Raw genomic sequence first — 11,407 nt, 5'->3', positions numbered from 1 at the left:
CCCAGCTTGACATGCAAGGCTCATGGGCTGTGCCCGGCTTGATGCGAGAAGACGTCGAGCTTCAAGCTTCAAGGAAACCATGTTCGTCACTAGCAAATCTACCAACTCTCAGACAAAATTTTTTTAGAGAACGTGGCAGTCGCTACACATTCTGAAGTTGGACATGAGTTAAACTGTCGATTGCAGATCTAGTCGCATTTTGAATTGTTTTGTCTGATTCAGAAAGCTTAAAAGAAGATTAGGAACTATCTTGAAAAGTAGTACACACAATGCAATAGAAATGAAATTACCGACTACAAAATATGAAAATGCTAAGTTCAAATTCTCTGAGCTACTCTCGGCCTTGTTTTCTTGTTAAGGAAGTGACAACTTGATCTTGTTGAGCTTAACCACGACAGTTTTCATGTCCATTCTTTCCTCGGGCAAGTCCTTTGAACATTCTAGTCCTAATTCTAGTATTAATAAGACTATGCTATGGAATTTTGAAAGCACCGGATCTTCATGTTTCGTGTGAAGGATTTTGCTATCCACAATGTCAAGCACTCTCTCTCGAATTGCTGCACCTACCCATTGCCTCAAGCTGACATCCGCATTGAACATTTCACCGGTTGGCTTCTTCCCAGTAATCACTTCCAACAACAATATGCCGAAGCTGTATACATCTCCTTTTGTCGAGACTTTCCCTTCCGAACCATACTCTGCAAGCATCATAGTTTGTGACCATCATCAATTGATCTATTTCTTTTTGGAACATAAGTAATAAGATCAAGAGGCATACGAGTGCTAATATATCTCTAATACATTATACCATTATATTGGCAATCAAAGGCTCGAATTAGCTAAAATTCGACAAATGTACCTGGAGCAATGTAACCAATCGTGCCGAGAGTTTGGGTTTGTGTTTCGAGCTTGTTCTCAGCCAAAATCTTGGCAATTCCAAAGTCAGAGACTTGTGCGACTAGGTCCTCGTTTAGAAGAATATTGCTAGGCTTCAGATCGCAATGCACAATGGGCTTTGGTTGGCCATGGTGGAGATACTCGATTGCCGTTGCGACATCGACCATTATCTTCACTCGCTGATGGAGATCCAAGTTGTAGTTGTTGGAGTACATCCACTTCTCCAAGCTGCCACAAGGCACGTATTGCAGCACTAAAGCTCTCAGATTGGCGTTCGTGCAGGTGCTGATCACTTTGACGAGATTGCGGTGCCGGATCATACGGAAAGCATCGCATTCTGCGTCAAAACTTTTCAGAGCACCTTCAATATGGAGATTCAGTAATTTGACCGCGATGTCTATCCCATTGGCCAGAGTCCCTTTATATACAGAGCTAAAGCTTCCTGCTCCGAGCAAATTGCTTTCGCTGAAGTTGTTAGTAGCCAAGCAAAGCTCCCGATATGATATCATTGGGTGGTCAATTCTAGGCAAGTTCTCCATCGAAACTGAAGCTTTTTTACTGGTATTCCCACGCTTCCTAAATAAGCAAATGACAGGGACTAAAAATATAGCTGATACGATTGGCACAATAATGTATAGTATATGGAGCCGCTTGTCCCTTGATGATTTCATTCCATTTACCTTGCAACGTGGGACTTGAAAAATCGCATTTCCACAAAGTGCTTCATTCCCAATGAAAGAGAGAACTGAGAATTTTCCAAAGGGCCCGCCATTAGGAATCTCTCCCGATAGCTTATTAAAGGACAAGTTCAAAATTTGTAGAAATGCAAGTGCTTCCAAGGACTTAGGTATCGTGCCTGATAACTCATTGTAGGAGAGATCAAGGAATTCCAACCCTTTGAGATGACAGATCGATTGCGGTATCAATCCTTGAAACAAGTTCCTTGACAAGTTGAGAGAAGCAAGGCTCTCAAGCTCTTGGATGGAACTCGGTATGGCACCAGAAAGTCGGTTCCAAGAAAGATCAATACTATTTATAGCTCTCATCTTCCCTATTTCAAGTGGCAGTCCTCCATTGAAAGAATTGAGTGATAGATTGAGGAAGATGAGTTCTCGAAGGCCCCACAGACTAAATGGTATAACTGATGTCATGTTATTCGAGCTTATGAGAAAATTTTGAAGGCTGCTAAGGTTTTCAATGCAATTCGGGATTGATCCCGATATCCTGTTTTGCTGGAGCAGCAACTCTCCTAAACCTTTCAAGTTGCATATCTCATCGGGGATCGGTCCTTCGAGATGGTTGTTATCAAGACGCAGCCGTTGCAACCTTTCTAGTCCTCCGATTGATGATGGGATGTTGCCATCTAAAGCATTATTGCTCAACTCTAGCAAAGTCAATCTCTTCAAGAAACCCATTTCCTCAGGAATACGACCTCTTATTTGACAATTGGGAGCAACTAGAACTTGTAGGGAACTGGAGAAGTTCTTGATAGATTCTGGTATGGAGCCACAAAGCGGGTTGCCTTCCAACACCAAGAGTCGCAGAAACAGACAATTAGATAAAGCAGAGAGAACACTAAGCTCCGAACCGTAAGTCTCACTTGTTAGCCGATTAGATATAAGTACTAAGGCTTCGAGGTTCTTCAAGTTGCCCAAACCCGTAGGTATGGGTCCACTGAGTTGATTGTAACCGACATCAAAAAAGATTAGGTTCGAAAAATTCGAGAAATACTGTGGGATGTTGCCGCCAAAGCCATTGTTTGATAGATATAGACCTCTCAAATTCGGAAGGCTTAGATCTCTACCTGAGGGAAGGCTTCCAGAGAGGGAATTGTACATCAAAATAAGCACTCGGAGTGAAGAAATATTAAAAACCTCTTGAGGCACTTGGCCGGTTAGCAAATTTTCCCCAAGGACCATTTGTTGCAGATTGACCAAATTGCCAATCTCACTTGGAATCTCCCCTTCAATGTAGTTAGGTCCTATCCTTAGCTCCTGCAAGCTTGACATGTTACCGATGGTTCGTGGAATTGTGCCAGTCAAGTTGTTAGCATAAAAAGAGAGCCATTGCAGCTTTTGGAGGTTGCCTATATCTCGAGGAATGCTTCCCTGAAAACTATTGTAAGCCAACCACAATATGATAAGCTCTTTGCATTGGGTTAGCGTCTTTGGTAGCAGGCCGCTGAATTGATTTTGACGCAGTATAAGAATCTGAATGTTAGGCCAGCGGTAGCAAAGATTGGAGGGAAGACTTCCAGAGAGATAATTATCCTTCAAATTGACCCATGTGAGCGATCTATTGAAAAGTGCTAAAGGAATCGAACCTGTGAGAGTAGCATTGGCCAGTTTAATGACTCGCAATGTAGATATGTTGCCCAGGAAGCTTGGAATTTGACCGCGTAAGTCGTTCGAGCTAAAATTCAGTTGTTGCAACTTAGGAAAGGTGCCAAATTCTCTTGGTATACCACCCGTTAGTTTGTTCCTCGCAAGTGACATGACTTCGAGATTCTGGCACTGGGTTAAGATAGGAGGAATGTTCCCTTCGAACTGGTTCGATTCGAGAATAAGTTCTTTCAAGCGGCGTAAATGACTAATTTCTATTAGAATCATGCCATAAAAACTGTTGTTGCGGAGATCAAGAGAAGCCAGGAGAGAAAGATTGCCAAGGTAGGGAGAGAGTCTTCCCTGGAGATCCATGTGCGAGAGGTCTAAAGCTATGACTCTGTGCCTGCGGTTGCTGCAAACGACACCAATCCATTCACAGAAATTTGCTTCCACGGTCCAATTGCCACCTTTGATGGTGTTTGTCGGGTCGACTTCCATCTTTGATTTGAAGTGGAGGAGAGCCTCTTGATCAGTGAAGTTGCTAGAACAAATGATGGGCTGAAACATCAATAGGGAAGCCAACAGAACATCAACAAATGCTAAAAAGATGAACTTCTCCATAATGAACAGAGTCTCTTTTGATTGCATCGGTTTGCTAATTTCGACGTGTTCTTCGTGTTCAATACCAAAACCTACCAAATGATTGTCTCAATTAGAAAAAGAAAGAAAGAAAGAAAGAAAAAGAAACGATGTAAAGAAAGATTCACTATCAAATGATGTCCCTCAATCACATCTATGGCCCATTCCTTATGTTCACACGTTCACACTTACTTTCAACTCTGTGAGGGTACAATTAAACCTGTGGACCAATGCTCCAAGGCATGAATGTGAAAAGGTTTTGTGATAATTGTCGTGACCTTCCTATAGGGGCAATATCAAGTGTCTCGTGGGATGTTGACTAATTGAGAGTTCCTACAACTAGAAGAGACAATGTTATTAATAGTCTGTTAAAAGTCTGAGAGTGAGTGTAGAGTAGGAATAGAGTAGGACTGACAAAAAAAAAAAAATGTCATAAGAATTGATCAAGGAGAATAACTCTCCATTCTTTATATCTGGCATGTCCATTAACTTGTGATTTTTTTGAACCCTAATTGTGATTTCTTGGTAACAATTTATGTCTAAATAATTCAATAAATGATGAAAATATTTTTCATTAATTCATTTTTATAAGTGACTTAAACGATCATTTTTCAAAGGAAATATTTTCCAAATCATCAATTTTCCGTGAAACAAATGCATCCTTTAACTTTGAGTAAAGTTGCTAAATGACAAGCTCGCATTTAGCAATCAAAACCGTTTTTAGATCAAATACTAAGCTCAACATATTTGACTTGCAACTATAAATGTTTTCACAAACCATTTGCTGCTGTGAGAATGCTACATAATCTATGTCAATATATTGTAATAGTATCTTCCTTAAATATTTGATCTAAGTGTACCTCTTAGATTCGTATCTTGCTCGAATTAGATTATTCTCAAGTCAAGAAAATATTTTGATGCTCTATCTATGAAAGTAGCAAAACGTGTATTCGCTAATTCATTATTACATTATAAACAGCGTTGTATTAATGCAGAAATATTTCGTGCTCCATTTTATTATATATTTCTATGACAATTCGCACAATTCGCACATGGCTAATCATCTGGTCATTAATTATGTTGGTTAAACATATCTTTGATTGAATGACCTAAGAACTTTGTAAAATATTGGTGTTTGTCTGATCTGGATTTTCTCAACATGCAAAACCATTTGAACGTCTATTCGATAAACTGCAATATCCGGTAGATAGATTTTAAAGAGTGACGTGTGTGCATTTTTCATTTTTGTGGATGCTTTTATTAGCGAGGGCATTTGGAGCACTTGTTAATTATATTTTATTTGACACCGCACTATATATTAGATTAGAGTTCAACGACTATTTGTGTCATTATTCTTTTACAAAAATATTATTATTTGATTGCTTACCAACTGTTCCTAGAGCTTTTTATTAACAATATCATCGTGTTATCACTGTGCGGATATTTTCCATTTTTACCCAGCCTTTTGCAAGAAATTAATTGCACTCAATAACAATTTGGACTTCAAATTAAGGTGGACTTAGTGGTGCTTTCAAGTCATGGTTGTTTGATGCTGCCGAACTTGGAATCATCATCCAATGACGATTTTCTATTTTGGATAGACACCAATGACAAGAACCATTATAGACAAGCAAAATTTGAAAATTGCAACCACCAATAAAAGTGATAATAATTATTACCAACTTTGCATTTTCATGTGACATTATCAAATTAATTAATTATTACGGACTTAAAAAGTTATGGGATGGAAGTGGCAAAACGAATCCTTAATTCATTTTTGGACTCATTTTGTTCGGATCGTGGGAAAAATGGGTTACTCAAGCTTTCATATAATAGGTTGAGATGGGTTTTAAGAGACACGATCTACTCAAATATGATGGGTTTTAATGTGCATGAATCATTTTTTAATTTTATTCTCATTAATATAAAGGGCTAACAAAAATAAGTGTCCTCTTTGCTATCAATACCTCGATCCACTATCATCGATAACTTCACAATGGTGGACATCAGAGGAAAGCAACCTCAGTGGCGGTCCCCTATGTTGGCCACCATTGTCTCTTTCGCCCTGGTCACGATCTCTACCCCCTCCCCCTCCCCTTCCCCCACCAATGGTGGACATTGGAGGAAAGCGACCTCAGTGATGGTCCCTTATGTTGGCCACCGTTGTCTCTTTTGCCCTGGTCACCATCTCTCTTTCCCCACCACCCCCTCTCCCCTCCCCCGGCACCTTCTCCCTTCCTTGATCCGTTGTGATCTCTTTTGATTGCATCCTCCTTTTGACTTAACCCTCTCCCTCCCTCCTTCGAGGGCTAGGAGCGCCCAGCCACCACCTTGAGGTGATCAGTGGCGCCAATGGGACCAACCTTGGGATGTTCTCTCTCTTCATCAAAAGGCCAAATGAATTAACCAAAGATATTAGCTCGAAACTCCTTATCCACTAATGAGATGTTGCATAAAGAGTATAATACACATAAGTTGAACATTCCAAGGAACAGAAATTTGCTGCGTCGGGTCCCTCGCCCTAATCAATCTTCCACAATAATAATTCTTTTTTTTGGAATATTCCTGCAGATAATAGTCCAGCTCCAGGTAATGGGGAACTAGCTCGCAAGGGGGGAAGGAAAAGGGGGACAAAAACAATGAATTTTGTGGCACCTCGTGGTATATGCCCGGTACACGAACTAAAAATTATAGCACGATAATGACGCAGAACTACTTGTAATCCCGTGCAGTATCGATCGGTGGGAAAGTCGACCCACTCGACATCAATAATTTCCAGACTAATGGGGAATCCAATTTCCTTCGAATTGATTGATTTATCGAAAAGTAATTAACTCATTTCACCGCCACCGGGGCCACGTAATCGGCACGTACATAAAATGTTCATTGTTTTCTCCTTAAAGCAAGTGAAACGGACCCGCGCTCACTGACCAATCATGGGAGGACGGGCAGGGTATGCACGGTCATGATCGAGCCTGGGTGAGTATGTTCCCTCCCTGGATAAAGCAAGAGCTTCCCCCTCCCCCACCACCACGCGACCCATCTCTATCTCCTTGATCACTTCCAAACTTTCACGTGATTTCGCAATTTGTCGGATTGCTCCTCCATGTGCTGCCAAACCCGGGATGATTCGATCTCAGAAATTATTTTCCAGCACGCCCAAACGTGTCCTATCATATCACCCGTTGCATTGTCCCCACCAGTATAGAAGATCCACGTGTTGAGCTCTATTCATCATTCCCATAAGGCTATTGCATTGTCACGTTCTCTTTTCCTTTTCCATTATGTGTAGCAAAAGAGTAGTAGTGATGACTCATGGCTGATCGGCTGGTTTGACAAGACAATCAGGTAGAATATATATATATCCTCACTTTCATCTAATACCTTAAAATTTTAGAATATTAGACAATGAACTTACAAAATCTAACATGATATCAAACATGGTATTAGAACATAAGGCTATGAGTTCGAGTCTTTCCACATCTTCAAATAATAATTTAATCTTTTAGAATAGCCATAAAATATAAGAAAATTAATACAACCCAACTGGAATTAAAACATTGCCTTGAACTTCTAATGAGGTAGGGTCACTTATTTAACTTATGTTAGCAATAACAAGTCATTATTGCTTCATTTCGATGGCTTTTGCACTTTTCTAGGATCCTGGAGGACTACAACAACTTAAAAATCACTAGGACTAGTGGACAATGGAATATATTATGTGGGTGCCATATGGGATTAATCCAATAGAAATGAGGGAAAATTCTAAAAAGGGATCTAAAGTGCCATCTTTTTCTTAAATAATGACCTAAAGAAACCTTGTTCCAAATAAGGACCTGAAGTGCCATTATTTTATCAAATAAAGGCCCGGGTGGATATTATTTCAAATGAGGATCAAAGTAATTATATTTGTTTCAAGGGTATTTTCATCATTTGTCATTTTTTTTTTGTTCTTCTTCTTCCTCTTCGCTGGTGATCAGCCCACAAAGGACTGGGCGAGGGTTGCCCACGCACGCCACAGGCAAGGGACAGCCTCACCCGGGTGCCATCCGCGAGATCGGCCTGCGCTGGCCCTAAGCGAGATCAACCCTTGCCAGATCTGGCGAGGGTGGCCTTGCCTACGGCCGGCTAGAGCTGGGCGACCTCGCTGGCCGCTGGTAAGGGTCAGTTGGTTGCGAGCGAGGCGAGGCCCAGGCGAGACCGACCCTTGCCAGATCTAGTGAGGGTGGTCTCACAAACCCTTACTAGGGGCCGGCGAGGGTCGATCTCAAGGATGGTCCTTGGGTGAGGGTCGCCAAGCCTAGGCGAGGCCGTCCCTCGCCTGTGGCTGGCGTGGGTGGCCCTTGTCGACGAGGGCGACCCTTGCCTAGCCCTTTGTGGGCATCGTCGATCGCCAGCCAGCCATCGACAAAGAGAAAGAAGAAGAACCAGGAAAGAAAAAAAAAAGGTAAGAAAAGAAGGAAGAAAAAAGGGGAGGAAGTGCCAAATGATGAAAATACCCTTAATCGGCCAGAAAATTTAGCCTGCTAGCGACTAGCGAGGTCGGGTTCTTATTTGAAATAACCAAAACCACTTTTTGAGGCCCTTATTTGAACAACTAAAGTTACTTAGGTTTTTATTTGAAACAAAATTTACTCTGTCTGATTATTATTTGAGAAAAAGATGACATTTCGGGTTATTTTTTGGAATTTTCCCTAAAAATGACAACACAGAGACAGCTGTTAATTATTGATGGCTCGAGTTTGATTTGAGTCCTCGATCCATGGTCCCCTAATGATCTCGGACCCAGCACAAGAAAGATCAGATCTAGGGCATGAGAGAGAGAGAGAGAGAGAGAGAGAGAGACGTGGAGACAGCTGTTAATTATTGATGGCTCGAGGTTGATTTGAGTGCTCGATCCATGATTGAGCCGAGACCCTAACAATCTCAGACCGAGCACAAGAAAACCCAGATCTAGGGCATGTGTCAGAGAGAGAAACGTGGCTGCCGCCGGCAGCGGCTGCACTGGCGTTCATAGGGTGCTCTCCTTGCCGTGGGTATGGGCAGAGAGAGAGAGAGAGGGACGTCACCTCGCACAAATCTAATGACTAATTGAATGGAGACATTACACGAACGTAGAACATACCATATCCCCTCATCACGGGACGAATGACATAAACCCTCGAGAAGCCACTGAACATACGGACGAAAACATTGCTCTCAATCAATGCTAGAAACCTGTCCATTTATGTCAATCACTTTAGTCCGCTGCCTCAACATAAAAGCTTGAAAGATGAAGAGACGATGCATCCAAAGTCGATGCGTGCTAAAAACTTTTGAATTGTCAACATGGACCACCCGACGAAAGAGTTAAGAGTGCCAGAACTTAGAGAGAATGAGCTGGAAACCTGTCCATTTATGTCAATCACTTTAGTCCGCTGCCTCAGCATAAAAGCTTGAAAGATGAAGAGACGATACATCCAAAGTTGATGCGTGCTAAAAACTTTTGAATTGTCAACATGGACCACCCGATGAAAGAGTTAAGAGTGCCAGAATTGAGAGAGAGAGAGAGAGAGAGAGAGAGAGAAGGCCTTGCAGAATACCGTTCTTGACCATTCCCTATGACTCGATGGAGCCTAGACTTGATTGCAAAAGCAAAACAAAAGTATAGATTTGACAAACGGAAGCAAAAAAAACAGCAACTCAAATTCAAAAAAAGAAAGAATAGAGAATCACTTTCTAAATATAGAGAATAGCAGGACACCAATTAGATTCAAGCAAAAAGCTCACTTCATATATCATTTAAACATGTTTTCGTGCATGATGACAATGCATGTTAAGCCTTTTCTGTGGTCAGAGATCCCAGAACAGATGCAAAGTTTAGTATCCAAAAGTTGACCAATAAGAGCTGAGTGATAACAAAAGCACTAGAACAGCAATTTTATTGTTTGATATTCATAAATTCGTCTGTGTAGAAATTAATGTTGGTCATCAAAACATCATACCATCTACAACAACCGTGTTTAATATGGAAATTTTTCCTGACCAATGTCAAGAGTAGATACTCTTTCGCTACTAATGGGCCACTGATATTAGAAAGAGCCAAGAGAGTGCAATAGAAGAAACTCTGGTAGAGTTTGGGACAGGTTAACAATATATAGTAGCCTGCCATAAGATAATCTCCAACCTTCACGTTCAAAGCTTTCCTCGTGCCAATCTATCTATATAGACTGTTATTAAAATATATTACCTGAAAATACAATTGCTCCATCGTTCTAGCATATCACCAAGATTCACTATGAATGCTCTGTACAAAATAGTCACAGAAAGAATGTTACTTTTCAGGATAACCATGAGATTTTTCTGTCCTGTATTTGTGAGGATTATGTATAACTAAATCTAAGCAATAATCTAAACAACTAAAAGAGGGTAATTACATAAGTAATCCTAGAATGCATATGATGCATGGTAATTCTCTGACTGTTAACCTGCTCAAAATTAACCAGGAAAGAATGGTGGAATATCATTGTATGCATGTGTGTAAGAGTGTTTTCTCTTTAGAGGGAGGGAGGGAGGTTCATCAGCAAGGCACCAGAAGGATTAAACTGATCAAAGTTAATATGTACACTTAAATGCAAATTGCAGAAAGGAAAGGATATGTGGATGAGGGCGCCTCTCTAAGTTAATAAATGGAAACCCATCTTATCACCCATCTGACAATATTACTTTCTCTCTAAACTGGCATCTTGCTTCCTTTGTACAAACAAGAACTATAGTAGCAAATCAGGGTCAGACAGGGAAGGATTTTTGTCAAAAGGTTGTCACAAGTATTGGGGTAGTAATCCACCCAACATTGGCATGAAGCAATCTTCCAATCATGCGTGTAAGGGGAAACAGTGCACATTCCCCAATAAACCACAAGTACAAGATTAAAACAAAGTTATTGCAAGTTATATTTGTAAGCCATGAACCATAAGAATATATAAATCCTAACATGATGATCTTCCACCAAAAGCATTACTCTAAATATGAGATCTCCAACATAATCATCTCAAATTCACAATTATGATGCAGTTGGGCTTTACCCTCTCATATGTTGCACATATTCCCATGTCGGAGGTTTAGCAACCTTGTTCTTGCAAATCTGAATAAGTTCAAATAGTTTCAAGCATTATAACTAGGCATAAAGTCTGCACCAACAATTTAATAGGAGAAAATTTCATATTTGGAGACCTAGGACATTGTCTGTCGCCAACGAGGTAATAAATCCGAAGTCCGAATGTGCCCCAGCTCTACATATTCCTTTAAAGGGATTAAAGACTAGACCTAAACAAAGAAAGGAATTTCCACCGGATGAGAAGAAAAATTTGCAGGATTTATTATAAAATTTATTGAAGTAAAATCTACCTTCATAGTGCAACAAGCACAAGGTCACAATAGGCTTGCCGAGTATTTCTGGCTTGTCAAAAAATTCAGCCTCCAGATCAAGTGCTAGAGCGTTGATCCTTGCAACTACTTTTGCGACATTTCTGAGTGTGCACATGTACAAATAAGTAAATTACCAAATT

General features: G+C 40.6%; 1 protein-coding gene and 1 long non-coding RNA gene across 2 annotated transcripts; both read right to left on the bottom strand.

Annotated features, from left to right (window-relative positions):
* Positions 1–301: 301 nt before the first annotated feature.
* LOC104440324 (putative receptor-like protein kinase At3g47110) lies at positions 302–3,911 on the bottom strand. Its single transcript, XM_010053268.3, has 2 exons — positions 860–3,911; positions 302–698 (listed from the first exon to the last, which is right to left on the bottom strand). The coding sequence occupies exons 1-2, from the start codon at positions 3,867–3,869 to the stop codon at positions 355–357; spliced, it is 3,354 nt and encodes a 1,117-aa protein (XP_010051570.3). The 5' UTR covers positions 3,870–3,911; the 3' UTR covers positions 302–354.
* A 5,097-nt stretch (positions 3,912–9,008) lies between these two features.
* LOC108958366 lies at positions 9,009–11,240 on the bottom strand. The gene is made up of 4 exons (XR_005549899.1): positions 11,073–11,240; positions 10,925–10,983; positions 10,090–10,146; positions 9,009–9,247 (listed from the first exon to the last, which is right to left on the bottom strand). It is a non-coding gene; the product is annotated as an uncharacterized LOC108958366 (long non-coding RNA).
* Positions 11,241–11,407: the final 167 nt, after the last annotated feature.

The sequence above is a fragment of the Eucalyptus grandis genome, chromosome 3 (genome assembly GCF_016545825.1).
Source record: "Eucalyptus grandis isolate ANBG69807.140 chromosome 3, ASM1654582v1, whole genome shotgun sequence".
Taxonomy (NCBI): Eukaryota; Viridiplantae; Streptophyta; class Magnoliopsida; order Myrtales; family Myrtaceae; genus Eucalyptus; species Eucalyptus grandis.
This window is presented reverse-complemented; position numbering and strand designations above follow the sequence as displayed.

Coding starts and splice junctions, on each gene's coding strand:
- LOC104440324 (XM_010053268.3), bottom strand. CDS start 3,869: ATGCAATCAAAAGAGACTCTGTTCATTATGGAGAAGTTCATCTTTTTA. Junction 699..859: donor GATTGGTTACATTGCTCCAG/GTACATTTGTCG, acceptor TGATGCTTGCAG/AGTATGGTTCGGAAGGGAAA.